Raw genomic sequence first — 24725 nt, 5'->3', positions numbered from 1 at the left:
TGAAAATTTACATAAGCACTGTGAAAAACTACTGCACATGACCGTAACCATAACAAAAAGTGCAGATATAATAGTGTGTGTGTGTGTGTGTGGGGGTGGTGGTGGTGGTGGTGGTGGTGGTGGTGGTGGTGGTGGTGGTGGTGGTGGGGCAGGGTTTGTCGCTTTAGTCCGAGCAGGTGGGCTCTTTCTTGTTTGCTTAAAGCTGAGGGGGTGGGTGTGTGTGTGTGTGCGTGTGTGTGTGGTGGTGTGGGGGGGATCGAAATGTCCCCACAAAGATGGCAATATCCAAAATCCTTGTCCTTGTGTGAACATGTTTTGTTCCCTATGAGGAAAACAGCCTATAAATCATACAGAGTAATGTTTTTTGAAAATGTAAAATTGCAGAAAGTTTTCGTGTGTGTGTGTGTGTGTGCGTGCACAGCGCAGGACACAATGTGTCCATCTTAAGAATGTGTCTGTCTTGTCTCTAGGGTTCTGACAGTCTCCTAGTTTGAAATTGTTGGCGACAACGTTCTTCTGGGAATAATAGTTGTGCCGGTTCAGTCATGGAGATTTGAATGTTCTTACTTTCTGGACACATCTAAAACATGTGTTAGATTCCCTATAACAACCTCTCAGAAGACAATAACAACCACATAGGATAATCCTAGCATCATGGTGGGAGTTTTACATGGGCCGACAGCACACATGTAATGCTTGTTATTCACAGAGCAAAGACTTTATCCAAAGCAATTCTATTATGCATTTGTACTAAAAGGACATTTGCCCAGATTAGAGTTTAAGTCTCTTTGTGCAGCTTTATTAGTTCATAAATCACCTCTTCCACGATTTGAACCTGCAGCCTCTGGATTAGCAGCCGTCCAGATCTGTAACCACTAAGTTTACACCCTGCCATGGGTTTTCCAGGGAGACATCAGGTCAAGCTCCACCTGCACTGCCCGAGGAAGGCATTTTAATCCTCTTTCTCTGTCTGTTTCAGATGGCATGGGCATTTGCTTCTCACACACACGCACACACACACACACACCGTCTGAGAGCAGCTCAAAATCCAGCTTGAGCTGCGGCCAATCTTGATAAACTCAGCCGTACTGAAATCCCGCCTCTGTCTGTGTTGTGGGAAAGTGTTGTTTGCTATTGCTAACCTGTCAGTTATTCTATTAGTCAGAAATCTGGTGTTGATATCTAGCGTGCTGATTTCTGTTCGAGCCGTGAAGTGACGTGATCACAGGCAAGAATGCAGTTTCTGATTGAGCCAGAAAGTCGTACAGTGTTTGGTATTTAACCTTAAAATCAGAATGTCTCATTATTGTTTATTTAATATCAGTGATTTTAATTTTCTATTGGTCCTTAAATAGAGCTGCGTATCTTACATGCCAAATTGAAACATACATTATTTATTTATTTACTGAAAGTGAATGGAGGTGAAACTTAAGAGCTTTATGCAGTCTTAATCCTTATAGGTCTGTAAACTACATACACTAATTACTATTACTTGTTAATTTTATTATATATTTTTAATGAATTATTTTTTGTAAAGCACTTTGAGCTACAATCTAGTGTGATTGTGTATTAATGATTAGCTAAAGCAAGCATCACTATTAGTATTTCACATATTTGGGGTTAGTGTTTTGAACAACAACAAAAAAAAAGCAAAGTATTGAAATGTGGCACATAAGGACAAAATAGACTTACAAATATAAAAAATAGAAAATGGGTCCAGGATTTTATATCAGAATTGTGGGTTTGTTGTGTTGACTATTACCTAGATCAGTAACTCTATATGCATAGAAATGTACACTCTTAAAAATAAAGGTTCTAAAGGAAGGTTTTCAGTGAACAGTTCTAAAAAGAACCATTTTTAGTGTGAAGAATTGAACATTCTAAAAATCTTAAGCACATTCTCACTGTAAATAACCGTTTGTGCGATGGAAAGTTGCCATAGGTTCCTATGGAACCATAAATGCCAATTAAGAACCTTGATTTTTAAGACTGTACTGGGAAACTCACATTTACTTCTGACATTTTAAAAATGTGTTTATATTATATTATCAAGTAAACTCGTAGAATAGAGTAAAGTAGGGTGTTTGATAGAGGCTGTGGTGAGAGAAATGCTGATCTCTGAATCCTGCAGTGTATCTCGAAGAGCAGGTGAGTGAGCGCGTTACCTGAGCGTTCCTCTTTCCCTCCATTACAACTCATTATAATAAACGAGATTTTTTTTCTTTCTTTTTTTTTATTCAAGAAAAAAATTACAATAGTGCAAACACGCATCTCTTAGAAATCTAGAACATTTCCAACAATGTACATATTCTCCAGTGCAAGAGATTGACTTCCGACGTAGGCAGCCAATCGACCAATCAGAACGCTTCCATTATAATCTGCGGCGCGCGACGCGCTCGCTTGCGCTACAGCTTCGTGGATTATCATGAGATCGCTGGAGTTTGTAGCGTCGCGTCGCTCGCTTGTAGAGTATCATGTGATAGGGGCTGGAATTTGACACCTCAGGGGTTGAAAACTCTCATGTGTTTATGGGACTTGATTTTGGCACTGGCTCCTGCGTTTAGAGTAGAGAGCGTCTCTCGTGAGGAACTGTCCTGTTCTGGACGTGGACGCGTCCGATCTCGCGTTTTAGACGCATCTGTGTCAGTCAAAACTACCCTAGTTTCTGGTCGCTCTGGACAGTTTTATGTGAAAAACGTGGATGTTCAGAATTATGCATCATCACTACAAGGAGAGGTCGAGAGGAAACATTTTAAGGAATACTTTTTCATTATCTGTGGATTATTTTCACTTATCAGTTTCTTAATTTATTTCACTCAAGTCCATGACAGGAGAGGTCGATCAGGACAGAAACGGTAGGTTTATATATTTCTTTTCTTTTTCTTTTCTTATCTTTAATTTGAATCATGTTATTGTAGAGCATATTGGTATAAAATTCGCATCTTGGAACAATTTTATTAGCATAATGACTACATTTATATTATATTTACATTAATTATATTTAAATAACAATTTGTCTATATTTATATTATATACATTTATGTTGCCAGAATCTTTTTTATAGGCTACTTTCTAATTGTGGCCCTTATCAGAGAAAATGCATGTCATTTGGCTATTTCCGATATATATTTATTTATATGATAATCTAATAAACTCACTTATGTAATTTCTTGCTTTTGTGTTGCTGATCCCCAAAAGCATAAGATTCAGAAATAAATTTTTCTTCATTTTTCACTGTAAATTTAACGTGTAACTTTAAAAAAAAAAAAAATCAAATTTAGCAATTTTCCCTTTCCCTTTAATATTTCCTTTTTTTAAACACATAAATGCATCAGTTATTCTTGGATCTGTTGAAAGGTGGTTGATCCCTGAAAATTAAAGCAAAATAAAAGCTGCTTAACTGCTCAATCTCATACTAACATGTTGAAAATGTACCTCAAAATACTTCATTAAAGTGTATTCCTGTGCTTATTTGACAAGCTTCTTCTCTGCGGACTCATCTGATGATTGATTATGGGACTGACAGTAAAAGAGCTGTTTTCCTGTCTGGAAGGGATGAAATCCGGGAGAATCCCAGGGACTGATTTCTCATCTCTGGGATCTTATTATGGCCATTCGTGATTTTTCAAGTATTATATTTGACTTTTTGATCTTCTTAGCTATAATGTAATTACAAATTCTCAGTTGTAAGATCTATATGAATGTGATGGCACTTCTGGTCCAGGTGCATTGATTGTTTTCCATTTTTATATGTTCTGCTGGAACAAATGAACAGCCTTGTAAGTGTCTTTTTAAAAGATTTTGATAGGAATGCACAGAGATTCTTACAGAACCAGTCCCATATGGCGCTTCCTACAGTATATTCCACCCATCTGGATGAGTGTTTGTTGAGCAGGTAATATTGCATTTCAGTATCAGATCGCAAACACTTCCAAATTGACTGCAGGCTACTCCCTGGTATCCTGTAATCCTCGGATCAAAATTATTCATTTATTTGTATGTTGGCAAGGTTTTATGTGACTAAGGCAATTCCTTTCTCTCGGGTTATTTGTTATATCATGCTGAGAGTAGCAATGCTGAGTCATTGGTTTGCTCTTTTTAAGATGCACAGATGATGTGCTTCATGATGATGATGTGCTTTATCGAGTTTTGTGGAACCCCTGTATTATCATAGGTGGGTCTCTTTAGTTATGATCTGCCATGCATTCATGAGGAAACGTCTCCGTTGATAAATTGGGTGTGCTGACACTTAACGCTCAAGTGCCTGAATCACACCTGCTTTAAGAGACACTAATGCAAGCACCCAGCCCTTTCAGTGTTACTGTCTGCTGAAAGCTGTAATACCGCTTAATCACTTCTAAACTGTCTGTTTTTGGAGAATTGCTCACCAGGAATGGAGTTTCCACCGAGACGCTGTTTACTTTAATGCTGTGTTAGTGGCTCATATAGTGGTTCTCCACTGCTTTTGCTCCAAGAACCAGATTTTACATGTTTTTTGTTTTTTGTTTAAAAAAAAAGAGAACCGAGATGTCCTTAAAATCCAATATTGAGTTATAATAATTAATTAATATAGTTAATTATTTTTTAACTTTTATAAAATATCTTTAAATAATAATAATAAATTAAATAGTTAATATAATATAAAATAATTAAAATATATATAATTATAATTTATATATAAAATTATAATAAATTATATTATAAAATAAATTATTTAAAATGTTTCCATATTAATAATGTGCTAAATGCAGAGTTTGATTGGACAACTAAATAAATTGAGACAGTGTTTTCTCCTCCTTTTTTAAAGCTAAAAAAATACTTTTCTCCCCTAACACTCGATGTACGGTTTCTGCAGGCACTTCTTATATATATATATAACCTTTTAGCTGTTCCCATCATTTGGAATTTTATGGATTTAGTTTTAATGAATTAATTTTATTTTGATGATTCATTTTTCATTTTAATAAAATTTTATGAATGAAGCAGATTTTAAACATACTTTATCACCAGAAAAAAATTAAATAACCCTTTAAACATGAAAGTATTATTTAAGACATTTCACTTTTAGAACCTTTCTAGCATAAAGGTTTTTTGTTTTTGTTTTTTAAATAGAGTCAAGATACCTAGAGTTCTATATAGAACCTCACTGAACTTTTTTTTTTTCTAAGAGTGATACAATTATAGAGTTAAATGCATTTTACTTTAGTTTCACATTTTGCACCCATAGATTTTACCATGTAAACTGTTGGTGTTTGAACAGCTCAGGTGTGTTTTCAGTGTCAGGTGTGTTTTCAGTTTTCGACTACATGGCAAGTGTATGTTTCGTGACTCTGAGAGCATGGAAACGGGGCAGAACATGAGTGTCAGGCGATCACACGGGACACAGGAGTGCTGTGGTGTTAGGAAGAGTTATGGCCGCGGTCACCGTGTGGCAGTCCACCGCTGGATAATTTATTACAGGCTCCACTAATGAACAGCCTAGTTGTGCAATAATGAGAAACACCTTATCCGGGGTCAGAGCAGGGCAGAGGGACACTATGGGGCAGATTCTTACATAAAGTTCAATACTGTAGTTCTGTGTAGCCTAGTCTGGTGCACGATATACAGACGGGAAGAGACGTCTGACTGATGGGTGCGTATGTTTAGGTTTAGGTGGGGGAAAAGTAATAGACCATGATGGAGAAATTAACAAGTAATTGCACAGCAGAAAACAAACACAGAAAACACCAAAAGAAAATGTTTATAGACTTTGTGATCAAAAATGACGTTCATCTAAAGTTTTTGCTCATTATCAATTTACAGTTGCTACTAATTCGCCTTGAGAAAACCCATTATAAGATTGTATGCTACTAACCTGGATGTTGGCAGTTTGGTGATTAATTCCTCCTCAAAACCTTGTAAACATGACTTGGTTTCCAGGAGGACTTATAAAAGAAACCTGCGTGTCCTTCAGTTCCTCCCAGAAGTCGGATAAAGTAAAGCTAGAGCTTTTCCAGGTTTGTGTATGATGCAACAGACACTAATGTGAAGAGGCCAATGTGAACGCAATAGCATTAAACACTATAGTGCATTCTGACTGGGATTTTTTCCAAATAAAATGCATCAAATTATTCATTGCATATGTAAATTATAAAATGCATCTTAATTTTTTTTTTTTAATTGGTTGTCAGTATTAATATACAATGGATTCTTAACTGCTTTGAATTTGCTTTCTCAGTCATTCATTTCTTTCTAAAAAAAAATATATCCATCCTTATATCTTCATCCTTCGGATGAGACGTTAAACCGAGGTCCTGACTCTCTATGGTCTTTAAAAATCCCATGGCACTTCTCGTAAAGAGTAGGTGTGTAACCCCGGTGTCCTGGCCACATTCCCTCCATTTCCTCCTAATAATCCCCATCCACTGAATAGGCTCTATCACTCTCTCTCCTCTCCACCGCTGGTGTGTGTGTGTGTGTGTGTGTGTGTGTATGTGTGTGTGAGCGCACTGGCGCCGTCGTACTGTGGCTGCTATCGCATCATCCCAGTGGATGCTCACACTGGTGGTGGATGAGGAGAGATCCCCTGATATGATTGTAAAGCGCTTTGGGTGTACAGTAGAATGAAAGTTCTATAAATGCCTCATTCATTCATATAAATGCCTCATTCATTCATCCAAATGAGACTGCAGTTATTGTTTGTTTTGGACAACAATAAAAACAGACTTGCTTTCTCCTGAGAAAAATCCCTCAATTATCTCACGTTTCAGACAGGAACTCCGATTTTAACTTAACACCAGTCATAATATTCATCAAAGTCTTCCAAGACCAAATTATCTGAGCTGCGTACACAATATTAATAATATTTGTTACTCTATACCAGGGATGGGCAACTTCGGTCCTGGAGGGCCACTGTCCTACAGAGTTTAGCTTCAACCCTAATCAAGCACACCTGAACAAGCTAATCAAGGTCCTCAGGATTACTAGAAAATTACAGGCAGGTGATTTTTTCAGGGTTGGAGCTAAACTCTGTAGGACAGTGGCCCTCCAGGACCGAAGTTGCCCATCCCTGCTCTATACTCTTTAAATCAACTATTGACTCATTTATGTATTTCTCCTAATTTGAAGAAAATAAAAAATGGATACTTTCATTTAACTCAGCATGAATTAATTGTTACATCTGTATAGTTCTTTTCTCAGCATTTAAAGTTACAAAAATAAAGTGGGTGAGCAGTCGAGAGCTGCAGACTGATAGAAACAGAAGTTGCACTAGTCTTTTCTTCCCATTGTGTGTGTCGTATACCCGAGTGAAACGGGTTCTCGGACAAGAACAAATGTGGGCGGGGCTTGATTTTGTCTGTGCGGAATTGATTGGATGGTTGTGGTTTGCTATTGGCTGTTCTCATGTGAGTGACAGGTTGCCCCGCCCTCGTCATCAGAGAAGAGAAGAGATGCTGCAAGAGGGAGTTATTCAAGATTACGAGGCACAATAATGATGTACACAGATAAATCATCTAGGTTACACTTTATTTTAAGGTGTCACTGTTACAGTGTAATTATATATTGAAGTACTGAGTAATATTAATGAACTACATGTACTTGCTATAGAGTTAGGATTAGGGTTTGGTTTAGGGTTAGTTGCATTTAATTATGCATTATTTACTGTTATTACTATGGTAAGTACATATAACAAGGACACTGTAAAATAAAGTGTTACCATCATTTAAGCAATATTTGTCGATTTTGATTTAATGGTGACTGTAACGTATACTGAACTATGAAAGAGCAACATTTTATTGCAGTGAAATGTTCCTCTGGGTAAGCTTGGAACCAATATGCTGTGAACAGTGCCACAGTTTGTGCTTGTATGCAGAGTGAAAATGCATTGGGTTCAGTCAGCAAACTCAGCCATGTGGAATGTTCTGTATGTCATCTGGGTAAATAATACAAACACTTGTCAGAATACATCTCTTTCTCCCCTTCTCTGTCTGTCCTGTCACTTCAGTTGAGCTCTCAATATCAGTCTTCATTATTCCCAATAACACACGCTACCCACCCCAGTTTTCTCCTCTGGCTCCCATTTCTCCAACTGACAGCTTGGACCCCACAGAGAATGAACACACACTGCTGAGAAGTGTATCTGATTTGTTTCACACACATGCTGGATTTTATTATTTGCAAAATGTTATTGATTCATCATGTGAGCGAGCAGGTTCATTTATCTTAATGGAGCGGACAGATGTGTGTATCTGTATACACAAGGAGATGAGAGCTAGATGTGTGTGTGTGGACATCTGGTTCTCCACTGTCACGCTCACACAGAAGTTTCTCAGTAGAAAATCCAAACAGACGCCTCTTCATTTACAGAAACTGAAACGTGTTTAAATTCTGTCAAAACTGTCTTTCCAGAGCAGCTCATCTCTCTTAGTTCACAGACGGGCTTGTATAAAATGTACATCTCTGATCATCTCTCTGTCTGTCTTATTCACGATACGTCTGAGGACAGCTGATGCCGTGATGCAAGGCCATTGCTATGCAGTCGATACTAGCTCGTTCTGGGAGGTTGCTAGGGTGTTCGGGGCAGTTGCTAGGTGGTTGGTGCAAGTGAAAAGAGTTCATCCTCGAGTTTTTGTGATATTCTGGTCTCTATGCCTTGGGTCTCTTCTCCAAGCCACAGTAAGTCTATGGGATTTTCTTGTAGCGTTTTTTAATGTTTATTTTAAGACGAAATTTACACATATAGATTTTTTTTTAAAGAAAAAACGCTGTCCCTGTCCCTTGCATGTCTGAAGCACAAGACGAGTGTTAGAAAGAAGTCGCTTCTGCTCACCAAGGTTGAATTTATTTGATCAGAAATACAGTAAAAACAGTGATATTGTGAAATATTATTACAAATTAAAATAACTATTTTAGTATATTTTAAAATGTAATTTATTCCTGTGATCAAAGCTGAATTTTCAGCATCATTACTCCAGTCTTCAGTGTCACATGATCCTTCAGAAATCACTCTAATATGATGATTTGCTGCTCAAGAAACATTTATGATTATTATCAATGTTGGAAACAGTTGTGCTTAATGTTTTTTCAGGATTCTTTGACGAATAGAAAGTTCAAAAGAACAGCATTTAAATGAAATCTTTTGTAACATTATAAATTTCTTCACTGTAACCTTTTGATCAGTTTAATGTATCCTTGCTGAATAAAAGTATTCATTTCTTTGCAAAGAAAAAAAAATGTTGTGTATTTGTTCAAGATTTGCCTTTGGTTTTACATGTTACAAAATGAATACACTTGCTCCTTTACTTTAATGTCATGTAACCTCGGAAGTGGGAAATTCCTAGTTCCGAGTTGGAACTTTTAACTGAGGTCAAGTCAGAGTTGCGACTGGGAGACTCGGGAGAACCACAACAATCCCGACTTCAGAACGCAGTAAAGCTGCTCAGTGCATCGACCGTAGTAAAACAGTGGTAATATACTGTTTATTAGCACTTGTGTTTATCTGTGTCTCAATAGACTCAGTGGTGCACACAGTCCTATCCAACCTCTAATTGTGGACATGATGCTTTTGCATTATCTGTGCAAAATACTGCTTTTCATGTGTTTGTATTCTAAAAGAGCAAGCACAACAAAGGTTTGCAATCTTAGTTTTCTGACCTGTGTACTGGAATGCGGTTAACTCAGGTGTGCTGTCATTTCCAGCACCGAACATTGGTCCTCCGAGATAAATGAATGCAGCATTATTGTTCCAGTCGTTTCTATTGGAGGAATCTGATTGGTTGGCACGTGCAGCTCAGTGTGTCTGTTTGAAACCTGACACTATCATATCAGTTTCACTGTCTGTCTTTGTACACGTTCTGTTTGATGTATGCCAGGAGGATGTTGACTTAGGTTTCTTATCTTTTTAAAAGACTCCTGTGTCTTCAACATTTAGCCACATCAAAACCCTTATTGGTTTACTGCATGTTTTGACAACCGTCCGCACTGATGAATGATGTTCTTTCTTAATTTGAAGTTAAAGGAAGTTGCTCAACGGTGAATCATCTCAAACTTATTTACATCTTTCGATCGGGTGTAGGCGTGTGTGTTTGTGATTTGCTGCTTTGTCACAAATGTTTAGTTGTTGACCTTTCTTTTCTCTCCTCAGGTCATGAATTTTAAATTAGATAGACATAGATAGATGGATAGATAGATAGAGAGAGAGATACATACATACATACAGTGAGGAAAATAAGTATTTGAACACCCTGCTATTTTGCAAGTTCTCCCACTTGGAAATCATGGAGGGGTCTGAAATTGTCATCGTAGGTGCATGTCCACTGTGAGAGACATAATCTAAAAAAAAAAATCCAGAAATCACAATATATGATTTTTTAACTATTTCTTTGTATGATACAGCTGCAAATAAGTATTTGAACACCTGTCTATCAGCTAGAATTCTGACCTTCAAAGAGTCTGCCTTTAAAATGTCCACCTCCACTCCATTTATTATCCTAAATTAGATGCACCTGTTTGAGGTCGTTAGCTGCATAAAGACACCTGTCCACCCCATACAATCAGTAAGAATCCAACTACTAACATGGCCAAGACCAAAGAGCTGTCCAAAGACACTAGAGACAAAATTGTACACCTCCACAAGGCTGGAAAGGGCTACGGGGAAATTGCCAAGCAGCTTGGTGAAAAAAGGTCCACTGTTGGAGCAATCATTAGAAAATGGAAGAAGCTAAACATGACTGTCAATCTCCCTCGGACTGGGGCTCCATGCAAGATCTCACCTCGTGGGGTCTCAATGATCCTAAGAAAGGTGAGAAATCAGCCCAGAACTACACGGGAGGAGCTGGATAATGACCTGAAAAGAGCTGGGACCACCGTTTCCAAGGTTACTGTTGGTAATACACTAAGACGTCATGGTTTGAAATCATGCATGGCACGGAAGGTTCCCCTGCTTAAACCAGCACATGTCAAGGCCCGTCTTAAGTTTGCCAATGACCATTTGGATGATCCAGAGGAGTCATGGGAGAAAGTCATGTGGTCAGATGAGACCAAAATAGAACTTTTTGGTCATAATTCCACTAAACGTGTTTGGAGGAAGAAGAATGATGAGTACCATCCCAAGAACACCATCCCTACTGTGAAGCATGGGGGTGGTAGCATCATGCTTTGGGGGTGTTTTTCTGCACATGGGACAGGGCGACTGCACTGTATTAAGGAGAGGATGACCAGGGCCATGCATTGCGAGATTTTGGGGAACAACCTCCTTCCCTGAGGGAAGCATTGAGCATTGAAGATGGGTCGAGGCTGGGTCTTCCAACATGACAATGACCCGAAGCACATAGCCAGGATAACCAAGGAGTGGCTCTGTAAGAAGCATATCAAGGTTCTGGCGTGGCCTAGCCAGTCTCCAGACCTAAACCCAATAGAGAATCTTTGGAGGGAGCTCAAACTCTGTGTTTTTCAGCGACAGCCCAGAAACCTGACTGATCTAGAGAAGATCTGTGTGGAGGAGTGGGCCAAAATCCCTCCTGCAGTGTGTGCAAACCTGGTGAAAAACTACAGGAAACGTTTGACCTCTGTAATTGCAAACAAAGGCTACTGTACCAAATATTAACATTGATTTTCTCAGGTGTTCAAATACTTATTTGCAGCTGTATCATACAAATAAATAGTTAAAAAATCATACATTGTGATTTCTGGATTTTTTTTTTTAGATTATGTCTCTCACAGTGGACATGCACCTACGATGACAATTTCAGACTCCTCCATGATTTCCAAGTGGGAGAACTTGCAAAATAGCAGGGTGTTCAAATACTTATTTTCCTCACTGTACATACATACATACACACACACACACACATACATGCATTCTATACACACATACACATGCATACATATGAACATAAATACATTACATGCATACATAAATGCATGCATACATACGTTACGTACATACATATACACATGCATACATACATAAATACATTTATATACATACATGCACACATACATAAATACATTGCATACAGTACATACATACCTATGACCTTCTTAGACCTAAACAGTGGCCCCAGAAACTATTTGGACTCTGACTTGACACTTAAAAAGGTCTGAATGTCAATGCATTTGATGATAAAGGGTAAAAACAAGTGTCTGCATCAAATACTGCAGGACAAATGCCACTTTTCTTCATTGTTTTCGTGCAGAGTTGGTGTTTTTTTGTGATTTTTAGTGGATGTATGAAGTCAGCAGGTGGAGAGAATCACAATAACTATAGACATGTTCATGCTTCACAAACTCGAATTGACACAATACTGTTTGTCTTCATTTTTTAAGTACTAGATCTATTTTTTTTTAATCATTTCAATCCTTTAAAACATCGGCTCAACCGGTGGCGTGGCATTGGGGCAGGATTATCTATTTGATTATTTGGTGACATCAGTGTGCAGACATTACACACTTCAGCTTTAATTGTTGTATATGCTTGTAGTTTATAATTGAAGAGCTGCAGTGAGTGCTTTAAAGCTTCTTCTAACTGTTGTGTCACTCATTGAACCTGCTAAACTCTGCAGACTGTGTCAGTGCACACAACAGCTTGCAGCCTTCGGGTTATTCATAGCAGCAGAGTGCTGTAAAACAGATATTTAAGGCTGCGGATAAAACATATCTCTAGGTCAGCTCTGAATTGTGTTGCGACTTACATCACATTGTGTTTGTTTAATCGTTTAATAGCAGCAACCTTTAAATGTGTGCAGTTTCAGTGCAGCAGGAGAGAGCAGTTCACTGTCTGCATGTTTATACATGTTGTCAAGGAAACGCTCTGAGCGATGTGATTAATGATGCTATAATATGAATTTAGGTAGAATGCATGCAGACATGGTGCCGCACATTCAAGTGGTTTCCACGGCATTGCCAGGTGTACTGGGTAGTAGCTAGGGTGATGCTAGACCGTTGCTAAGGTGGTCTGTGTGGTTGCTAGGGTGTTGCTAGGTGAAAATTGTTCTATTGCTTAATTAAGGAGTTTTCAGGAATCCCAAGGGCATCAGCATAGAGCGTCTGCAGAACATTTCAGGGAAAAGAAAGTGTAAAAAAAAAATTATTGCATGTTTATTGCGACAAGCAGATTAATAATTATTTACATATTATATTTTTACTTTAGTAAAATGACTTAATAAATGTATTTAATTTAATTATGTTGTCTTTATTGTACACACAATTTTAAAAAAAAAGTGAATATATATATATATATATATATATATATATATATATATATACAGTAAATGGGTAACACTTCATTTTAAGGTGACAGTTACATGTTACTACATGTAGTTACTGCAGTCATAACAGTAAACTATGCATAAATATATGCAAATAACCCTAATCCTAACCTTAACCCTATAGTAAGTATGTGTAGTTAATTAATATTACTTAGTACTAAAAATACTTAGTAGAGTAAGTACAATGTAACTATGTCACCTTAAAGGGTTATTTTAAGGTGTCATTGTTACAGTGTAATTATATATTGAAGTATACTGAGTAATATTAATTAACTACATGTGCTTACTATAGGGTAATGGTTAGGATTAGGATTTGGTTGAGGGTTATTTGCATGTAATTATGCATAATTTACTGTTATTACTATGGTCAGGACATGTAACATATGTAACAAGGACACTAAAATAAAGTGTAACCAAAATATTTATCAAAGTTCTTCTTTGCAAAGGAATCATCATATTTGATCATCATTTTTAAAAAAGTAAAAAAAAATCCTGGATTAGTAGAAAAGTAATTTCTAAAGTCATTAGGCTACATAATTTGATGAATGTATAGCACAAATTAGCATATATACATCCATTAATAATATAATCTGATTGATATTATTTGTGCGTCTATATAAGTGTATCCATGCCTTTAGCAGAGGACAATTTAACAATATAGAAAATGGCTAAATAACTTTAATTTTGTGACATATTAACCCTCTGGTACTGTTCGTGTGTCTTTTTTTAATTTCAATTAAATGACTACTATATTTTAGTTTGATAATGTTTTTTATTTAATTTTTTAATTTTTTAGGGGATTTTATGGTACTAAATTATATTTATGCAGTAGTTATAATCCATTTCTTCTCTTTTTGAGCATGGACCTTAAAGACAATACTTGGCAGATTATTACTGAAGAGAAAAACGTTTTTTTTAAAAACAATTATTGTTAAATTTTACATTTTTATATGAATATATATATATATATATATATACACACACACACACACACACACACACACACACACACACATATATATATATATATATATATATACACATATTTTCAAAAACACATTTTACTCTAAAACTATGATAAAATCAAAGCCATCAATCTAAACAAGCCGTGTTCCCAATTGTAGGTTGATATCTCCAAAAATGAGCTTTCAGTAAGATTTTGTTTGGGAGCAGAACCAAACGTTTCCAATAGATGAAATCAGTCTCCCATTTTTGACCGCGAACAACACAAGTGTATTGATTCATCATTCATTCATTCATTCATCACCATCATGGCTGTCAAATATGCTGCTGTTTTTGGATGGCTCTTACACAGCTGTTCTCTGTACAAGCAGTGTTTACAGTGATCCTTCCACCAATGAAATAATATTCAGAAATGCAGTGTTGAACGTTCATGTTGGCTGTAAATAACTGTTTCTTTAAGAACTACTTATTTAGTGCCGGTGTATTTTCATGCATATAAAAAATATATATATATCTTTTCTTTTGCTTTCTAGATGGCAAAGGGTGGAGAAGTCCGGAGAATTGCATGGCCCGATGTCACCTGAGAAATTGGAAGGTGAGCATTCCTCAAATCATTAAATATGTAATAAATAAACAGACTTTGATGCTGTCTGACATAACATCTCAATCCCTGTTTGGTCTTGCTGTACTACATTACCAAGCGTGTCAGGAGCGTGTCAGCTGGGAGTAGTTTGTGTGTCAAACGCGGTCGATTTTCACTCCAGCTTATCGGATCTCTTCAGCCAGACACTCCACAGACACTCATTCATTAAAGTCATCCTGAAATATTTACCTGTCGGGATCCTCGACGGTGTTGGGTGTTACTTAAGTAATTAAAGAGTCTGAAGTGTTGGCTGTTTTAGATCTGCTGTTCTTCAGGTTTGGGGGTGGGAAGCGTATCCTTGTGAATAAGCCGATCGGACATCACGGATCAGTTTACTCAGGGTTTATATAACACAGAGGAGTGCTGGACAGGTTGCGACAGCGCGGGGAGATTAACCTACTAGCGATTATTTCTTGTTTTTGTACGTGTTATTGGCTTTCTTTCAGTTCATACGAGCTGTGCCAGTTTTGATGCTGACTTCATCTGTTGTTCCTGTAGGTGATGCTGCTGGTGTTCGTGTGTTTTCTGGGTCTGGTTGATGGACATTTCCTGCAGAAGGAGACAGAAGAACCCCGTCCTAGCAAGCCGAGAACCTCTTCAAACCGTCCTGAACGTCCCGGCCTGCAGAAAGACCTGGATGACAGGCAGAGCAGAGCACCATGGGCCGGACTGCACGGTCAGTACACTATAGACAGTGTGTGGGAAACCGGGGCTAGTTGTCACGCTTTCTACTTAAAGGATTAGTTCACTTTTTTAAAATTCTGTCATCATTTACTCACCCTCAAGTTGTTTCAAACCTGTTCAGCAGAAGAAAGAAACTCATACGGGTTTGAAACAACTTGTGGGTAAGTAAATGATTACATAATTTTTATTTTTAAGGGAACAATTATATATTATATACAGGGTTTGAAATTAACACCTGTAACGCTGTCAAATCACTAGCCAATTTGGCGTGTTATTATGTTTACTCACTTTGCTGGGGAAGTTCATGCAAGCCAAATCTGCGCGGATTTAGCGCAAATACTCAACTCGTGAGTCATCATGATCTATTAAATACAGCGTATTGCGCAGAATCTGTGCGTTTCTGGCTTGCTTGAACAGACGTCACTAAGCAACACATAACGGCGCGCTTGTTCACTTGCATTACAGCAATAGCGAAGATTAAAAAACATTTGGTAAACAGAAAAGACATTGCTATTTTCCAACATCCTACATGTTCTTTACATCATCCTACATGTTTCTCCACCTAAAACACATGTTTGGTAAAAAAAAAAGAAAAAAGATGAGAATAAATGTGGAAAGGAGGAGATTGCTGGATGACAGGATTTTGTTTAAATAAGAAATGAATGTATGAAAATATATAAAAGCTGTGACGTAGTTAATCTGGTTAATTTCTTCTTCTTTTTGGCTAGTAGAAGTTCTGAATGGCCGGTAACTTAAAAATTTAGTAGCCAAATTGGCCGGTGGGTTAAAATTTCAAACCCTGATTATATATATATATTAAGTGGTAATCTTGCCCTTGGGTGAAAATACAGTATATAATGTGTAATAATTACAAATATATGATGATACTGATACATTTATGCATTTAGCCGATGCTTTTAGCCACAGATACTTATAATATATTGTTATAGCGACTTATTTATTAACTTTTTCCTCACTTGTGTTTTTGAAATAGGTTTCAGCCATTGCCGGCATTTTTGATCATTTTCACAAAAGTTTCATTGCCCCCAGAATATTTTGTTGTATGAATATCTGAACATGCAATATATCAAAAGAAAGAACAGAACCTCTGCTTTTAAAAAGCATTTTATATATATAAGCATGTTTTATTCTAGATTCATGCATTCCTTTTTTTGAATCAACACTTGAATGTGGCAAAATTTAATTTAAAAAAGCACAATTTTGAGCAAAAAAAAAGCTTCACAGTCCTTTATAGCTTCACAGTCCTATATCTCATTCAGTAACATTAGGCAGTTTTGAATATGCTGTTTAATGTTGATGATCACGTTATTTTACATAAGCATCTGCTTACATATGATATCGCTTGTTTCGGCTTTCTTCTTCGCGTGTCATTGCGCCCCCTACCGTATAACAGTGAAAACATGGAAAGCAGTAGATTTCCGTCAATGGCGGGGAAAGAGTTAATATTCATAACAAACGATGCCAGGTTTACTTACTAGTTCTCATGCGATAGTGTCATTGCAGTTAAATCGATAATATTACTGAACATTGCCTTTTAAACCAAAGGACAGAATTCACAAATATGATCCTAATTTAGGAGCATTTTAAAGGACCGAATTGAACATACAAAACACTGTTAGAGAAAACAAACACAAGTAATGAACAGATATGACTATTGTGACATCCTCCCCATTTTATCTACTTGAATTTACAAGCCTCATCCACCTTTGACGTTGTTGCAAAGCCTGTTATTAAAATTGGAGACTTTTGGTCCGTATCCACAGTAAAATTAAGCCATCAACTACACTTGGTGATGATAGATGTGAGCAATTTCAAAATGATACGTTGTCACGAAGTGTGTAGGCTGATTCTCTAAAGCTCGTGGATGTTGCACTGAACATAGATCAGTCTTAATAAATGTTTCTTTTTACCAACTTTGTCTCAGATGCTTCTCTTAAAATTCCTTGGGAGAAATAGAAATAGTCACGAATGAGCCAATAGTTGGCATGCAGTAAGTGTATAGATCTATAAAATGAATGTGGATGGCAGATCATTCAGCATTTGATGAGAAATGTTTGTGTTCATATTGAGATCTCTGACTTTAATTTAACTCTTATTGCTGGCTAGGAAAAACAACCGAGATTTCTTTTGTGCCTTTACTGTCGTATGGGAAGCCGTCTCGATTAGGTCGGTCTGAGAAGACTTGTTCTGTTTCATGTCTTCTCAGGCTTCTTACTGAGTTACTATTACATTGTCTGTGTAACCCGTCAGAGGATTGAATCCTTTGGGAAGTCTGGTTTACACTTTCTGTTGTCTGTAACACTTGGGTCAGTCTCACGAAACCTGATCACACTTCATCCCAAATTCAAAAGAAAAAGAAAAAAAACGTTTTGCTTAAACTCCTAGTTTATTTGACGGCATTGTGATTTATAGACAAATAAATAAAAATTAGTTTAATATTTTGAACACAATAAGAAAGAACTTAAACATTCAGACTTTGCATTACAGTAATGAGAATCTGGAGATGAAATGTGGTGATAATGTCACAATGGTTAATATATTTGTGGTCATAAATAGGCTTCATTTTCTTTATGCAAAATATGATTTCTTCTTTTATTTGGGGTGAAATGTGACATGGAAATGTTTATGTACACTGAAACACTTTATTTCGATGAACCTCTTTAGACATTCTACTAACTATGAGTAACTTTGCAACTACTCGTCAGCTTATTCTACTAACCCGAACCTAACAGTCTAATGCTTTAATGAGAGTTAGCTGACATGTTGTTGCAAAGTTACTTATAGTTAATAGAATGTCAAAAGTAGACCATTGAAATAAAGTGTAACCTTTTCTGCATTCCTACAGAAAGTCTTTGATGTTCTCCTAATCCTGTGACCCTAACCCTAACAGCTCACACCTTGCTTATAGGCGAATTCCTTGCAAATTATTGTATTTTTGTTTGTTTTCTTATGTTCAGTGGGGGGGAAATCTGTGCCATAATAATGCAGAAACATGAGTGGAATGCAAACTTACCGTGAGTGTCTCTTGTGAGGACATGCACTACACATACAGACCCAAATGAGATTGCCTGTTTTCTCTTTAATGAGCTCGAAGGATCTTCTGACAATTGATGCTGACATGTCCATGCTAACATGAAGACATTGTTTTGTGCAATATGATAAACATGATCAACATTGGTTGAGCCACAAGTTGACATGTTGGGCAAACAAACAGAGCAATGTTTTTATAGGGTCACAGTGTTTACACTGAGGAAATCAACCGTGATATTGTCCATTCCTCAGCCACTGAATTAGACCTTATTCTCCAACACCCGGCTCTCGGTGGATGCTGACTGGACACTAAAATACACAAAAAAGCTCAAATTGTCTCTTCTGCTCACCAAGGCTGCATCTATTTGATCAAAAATATGGTAAAACAGTAATATTGTGAAATATTATTACAATTTAAAATAACTGTTTTTTATGTGAATATACATATTAAAATGTAATTTATTCCTGTGATCAAAGCTGAATTTTCAGCATCATTACTCCAGTCTTCAGTGTCACATGATCCTTCAGAAATCATTCTGATATGATGATTTGAAGAAACATTTCTGATTATTATCAATGTTGAAAACAGGATTCATTTCAGGATTCTTTGATGAATAGAAAGTTCAGAAGAACAGCATTTATTTAAAATAGAAATCTTTTGTAACATTATAAATGTCTTCACTGTCACTTTTGATCATTCTAATGCATCCTAAAATTATAAATACAAAATTTTATTTAATGACCCTAAACTTTTGAACAGTAGTGTAGAATTTTCTTTGGACATTTGTAATATTTAAATGGACATTTAACTAATGATTGGATAAGCATTATATACACTCAAATTTTTTTTTTAAGATTTATGAATATCAATTGTATAGTAAAATTCCATTAAGGAATAAAATTAAAATTAAATATTAAAACAATAAAATAAAAATAAAAAATTATTAGTATTTTGTATCTTAATGGAAAAAGTTAATGGACTGTTTCAGTTTATATGATTCCTATTTATAGATTTAAACTTACGAATACGAATCGCATACACTGAAATGGTCCATTCCCTTGTTACATTAAGATTTATACAAAATGTTTTATTTAATTTGATGGAATTTTACTTTACAATTGAAATTCGTAAAATCTTAAAAATGGGCTTAAATATTTGTTTGGAGTGTAATATTAGTTAAGGTGTAAACAGGGCCTAAGATGTGTTTTGTTCGATCGGATCACATGTAGACGAGGGAGACACATTCCTGTTTACACCTGGTGTTTTAATCCGTCTCTTTTGTCCACTTTCAACCACTTCTGTCCTGATTTCTTTAAGGAGAGGGACTATGGGTGGGTTAATGTATGGGGGTGGGGTTCAGATATTTTGATCTAATGGACAAAGTAAACTCACGCAATTTACAACGTGACCGGAGACGACGGAAAAACATACGGAGAGCATCAGCTTTAGTTTCTGCTCTGACACACACAAGACCAGCCGAACGCTGTGAGTGTGTGTTAGAAATCAGGAATGGGGAGAGAACATTGTGCTTGGTACATTTTTCATCTTCAAACCAAACTTAGATCTTCAGTCGACAAAGTTTAAATCCCGTCTGGCTGGATCTCTTCCCATAATGTGTACGCATTAGTTCAGTAGACGGAGAGTAGACGGTCTTTTGTGGCTGTTTGAACTAGGGGTGTAACGGTTCACAAAATTCACGGTTCAGTTCAATATGATACACGTGGGTCACGGTTCGGTACGTTTTCGATACAGCAAAAAGAAAGAAATGGCAGAATTTTTTTTGTTTTTAATTAAAACTAACATAATGAAGTATATATTTTTTGTTTTACTTTGAGCAATGATGGAGCTATAATAGACTTCTTAGGAGCATATAAAACAAAACAGCTCCTTGGAAAAAATGAAATGTAGCCTAATATTGTAGTAGTTATAAACAAAGGTCTATTTTAGTTCAGATTAACATTTGAGGGCAGCAATTTTATTCATAATGTCAAAATAAAACCAACGTAATGTTACTTGAAAGCATTATAGCCTACTATTCCTGCCAAACTTCCATGGTTGCAGTTAGTGTTACTACAGTAAATCCATGGTGAATGTTGCAGATCTGTGGACACTGGATAGTTCATTCATGGCACAATGTTTCTTTCTGGTTTCCACGCGCTGTTTGATCCGTTAATAACGGAGAAATGTGAAGGTTTGTCACTAGATCTCGCAGCGATGTTATTACTTAAGTGGCGAATTCAAATGATTTCTTTACTGGATCTCTTAGCGTGGTGTAGTAACAGTGTCGCTTGATCAAGATCGGCTCGCGCTGCACTGGTCCAAACTGATAAACGGTCCGTCAACCACACAATAACGAGTAGCTCAGTTTCGTTCCGCCCATTTGATGTTGGACAATGATGTGGTCGCGCCAAGCTCTTACTTTATGAGCGCACTGCCTACATTTGAAATAACGAAACTTTGGTCGGCAGGAAAAAGGACCCAACGAACCGTTCGGTTTGAAAATGCGTACCGAACACCGAACCGAAAGCCTTACCGAACGGTTCAATACGAATACGCGTACCGTTACACCCCTAGTTTGAACACATTCGACCACATGAGCGTTTACACTATGAAAGCAATCCAGTCGAATGTGTTTTCGACTCCCTCTGGAAGTGGTCAAAAGTGGACAAGCTCAAAATGTTTTAGATCCCGTTTACACCTGTATTTAGTGTCGTCCAATTGTGATCCGATCGACCAAAACACATCTTAATACCTGGCGTAAACAGAACCTAAGAAAACCCCTACTGGAAGTATCAATATCAATTGAGTAGTAAAGACATTTTCTGTCTGATTTACTTGGGATAAGAGAGAGTATTTTAATATCGCAAAATTCACCTTTAAGAGGGAGGATTATTTCTTTATTGAGACACACAGGTGTTGTATTTTATGTGTATTTTCACACCCAGTACATTTGACATGTACTCACGCATGCAATAGAATAATCTCAGCACTCTCTCACTTATCAATTGTGTGTTCCACTTTAAATAATCCAAAGCTCCTCTGTGCAGGTTTTGACACAGCAAATTGCTCCCTTAGAAGCTAATTACGGCAATCTTCGCCTGGAGAAAGTTTGAATCATATTCTAAGGTTCTCCTAATCTTTAAACAAAACTCTGTAAACATGATGTGGCATGTCGTGGGATGTTTTCAATCCTGCATGAGTTAAAGTACAACAATAGTCCAGAGCAGTGTCAGTAACAGCAGGAGGAATTTCACACTGTACGGTGATCTCGCTGGAGAGACGTGCGCCGTTACACAATCAGCTGTTGAGGTGTGAACCAGGGCAACTAGTGTTATCACCTTTTTAAATGCCAGGGTTACATTACATATGCCTTGCGCTGCCAGGAATGGAGACTATTTTAATGCATCAGAGCCACGTGCCAGAAGCTGTATTCTCTGGAGAAATAGTACACCTGAAAATCATTTACTCATGCCAGTGTCATTCCAAGGATGACTTCTATTCAATTACTTCTGTTGAACACAAGATGATTATTTTTTTTGGGTGTGTGTGTAAAAGAAAAGCCTAGCCATTGTGGTCCATATAATGAATGAGGACAGGTGCTGTCAAGTTGACAAAAAACACTCAAAGTATCATAAAGGTATTTTAAGTAGTCAATGCAAACTTGATGCATTTGCAAACTCGATGCATTTGCAAGTGTATTTGATAATAGAACATGAGCAGAAATGCATTGAGAATATTGCTCTCCACTGTAGATGTCAAATCCATTCTGTTGCCATTAGATTAGGTTTTATGTAAATTACATCAAACATCATTGGCTCTTGTGTATATAGTGACCAAATGTTACTTCCATTCAACTGGTTGAATGAATGATTCAATTACTCTTTTAATTTCCTGAATGAATCAGCATTTTTTTTTATGATTTGATTGAATGAATGATTCATGTCACCTATTGCACTTAAAAAAAAAAAATCAGTGTTTAAATTGAGAAAACTCAAAAAAATGAGTTGACCTTTTTGAGTGAACTCAAAACTAAATGGCCCAATATTTGACTTTATTTAATTCTTGATTTAATGCCAACTTTTTCTACATTTGATAAGTTAAATCAACCTGCAAAATTAAAGTCAAACAGTCATGTTGGACTGTTATATTAGCACTCAGCTGCTCGACCAATCAGATTCAAGGACCAGAACTAAGTCTTTCATAATTAATGATATTTTCAATGGTCCTTTTTTTACATTTTGGAACTGAGTAGACCCAATTTAGCGCCCAAAATATTCTAATAATGTCATTTTGTGTCACCCATGAAGAAAGAAATACATACGGGTTTGTAACCAAATAAGTAATGATGACAGAATCTTCATGTTTGGTCACACATGCCAGGCATTCATATAATATTTCTAATCTTACAGTTCAAACTACAATCCGGCCTCTAGTTCATAAACGCCAGAGGAGAACTGGCCCCGACTGAGCCTGGGTTCTCCCAAGGTTTTTTTTTTTTTCTCCATTAGGTCACCTGATGGAGTTTCAGGTCTCCATTAGGTCACTTGATGGAGTTTTTCAGTTCCTTGCCACTGTTGCCTTTGGCTTGCTCAGTTGGGGATATTTTGGGGATATTTAATTTAATTTTATCAATCAATAAATTCCACTAGAAACAAACCTTGTTGTATTATTTTAATTTAATACTGTGAAGCTGCTTTGATACAATCTGTATTGTGAAAAGCGCTATACAAATATACTTGACTTGACATGCTGTGGTTAGTTCTACTATCAGCTTGTGCTTTCTGTCTCCTTAGACCCGTCTCTGGCCGAAGAAGGTGAGGGTCATCGAGTCCGCTGGCAATCCTCCTCTACAAACTCCTCCAGTTCACGGAAATCTCCTAAAAACCGCAAGGAACGTCGCAACCGCGCGCGAGGCCGGAGCAACCCGGACTGTCGTTTGGAGAAGAAGGAGATGAAGGTGCGTGATCTGGGCCTCGGTTACGACTCGGACGAGATCGTGATGTTTAAGTACTGCGTGGGGACATGCATGAGCGCCCGTAAGAACTACGACCTGGCCCTGAAAGTACTCACGGATAACGGCAGCGTTTCAAGCCGTAAAGTGAGCACTCACCCCTGCTGCAGACCGACCCGCTTCGAGACCGTCTCTTTCATGGACGCCCAGACCAGCTGGCAAACCATCAAATGGCTTTCAGCCGCCAACTGTAGCTGTGTGGGATGAGAAGCCGAGGAAACACAGCCGGTTAAGTCAATCCAAAGCTCCGGTGTAGAAAGAGAGGGAATTCCGGTGCAAGGAATCGGTGATACACGAGCGCTTCAGCTGTGCCGTGCAAACGCGGAGAATCTGCCAACGTGACGGTTAAGGGTCAATCTGCCACGTCCTGCAGGGTTAAGGGACAGAAAGCGGTCTGTATCTTCTGACCCCAGAGAGATAAAAACTCCCTGTGAAGCGGGTCCTCAGATACAGGATCTGCTCCGGATCCACATGGAAAGTTCGTGAAAAGTAACTTGAAGGCCTACATTTCACATTATCTGCCTCTAGGCGTTATGAGATTGAGTGGTAACACACACTTTAGAATACTGTTCCTTACTGGAATACTGGATTAACTCTCGCCAAAATGCAACCTAGGGTCTTTTTGTTAATCTACCCGAGTCAAACTTTCATGTAAAAGCATAATTAGAATGGAAACGCCACTTTTAAGTTTGACCATATTTACGTTTTCGGTCAAATTGCCTTGTGAATGGGAGTGCATGGGGCACGACTATGATAGCATCAAAATCTCTATTTTTAAAACACTAAGAAGGCTCGACACAACATGAAACTGTGCTGGAAGTGTCACCAGGGGCTCTACACATGAACTCCAGCATTGAGAACAGTGTTTGTGTAAGAAAGATTTTCAACAACTGTCTCTGTGTCCGCCGCATTTTAACAGTCAAAAATAGTCGATCTCCGAATGCAACGTAACAGGGAGGAGAGTAAAGATGGAAAGCTCCTAAAGCTTGTTTCCATATAAATTCACGGATAATTTGTGGTTTTGTCGTTAGTTAAAATCAATATTGACCTTGTATCTGAAAAAGGAGTCAGTTCATTCGCATTCGGAGATCGACTATTTTTGACTGTTTTAAACGAAAGTTCGCC

At 37.4% G+C, this 24725-nt stretch overlaps 1 protein-coding gene across 1 annotated transcript; it reads left to right on the top strand.

Annotated features, from left to right (window-relative positions):
• Nucleotides 1-2824: 2824 nt before the first annotated feature.
• Nucleotides 2825-23807, top strand: artn (artemin; the record flags this gene model as incomplete). The annotated part of the gene is made up of 4 exons (XM_084129425.1): nucleotides 2825-2855; nucleotides 14744-14805; nucleotides 15352-15529; nucleotides 23383-23807. 4 exons carry the CDS (start codon nucleotides 2825-2827, stop codon nucleotides 23805-23807), a joined length of 696 nt encoding a protein of 231 aa, XP_083985551.1.
• Between the last annotated feature and the right edge of the window lie 918 nt (nucleotides 23808-24725).

This window comes from Abramis brama (genome assembly GCF_963993115.1).
Source record: "Abramis brama genome assembly, chromosome: 11".
NCBI classification, from domain to species: Eukaryota; Metazoa; Chordata; class Actinopteri; order Cypriniformes; family Leuciscidae; genus Abramis; species Abramis brama.
Note: the sequence above shows the minus strand (reverse complement) of the source record. Positions and strands in the feature narration are given on the sequence as shown.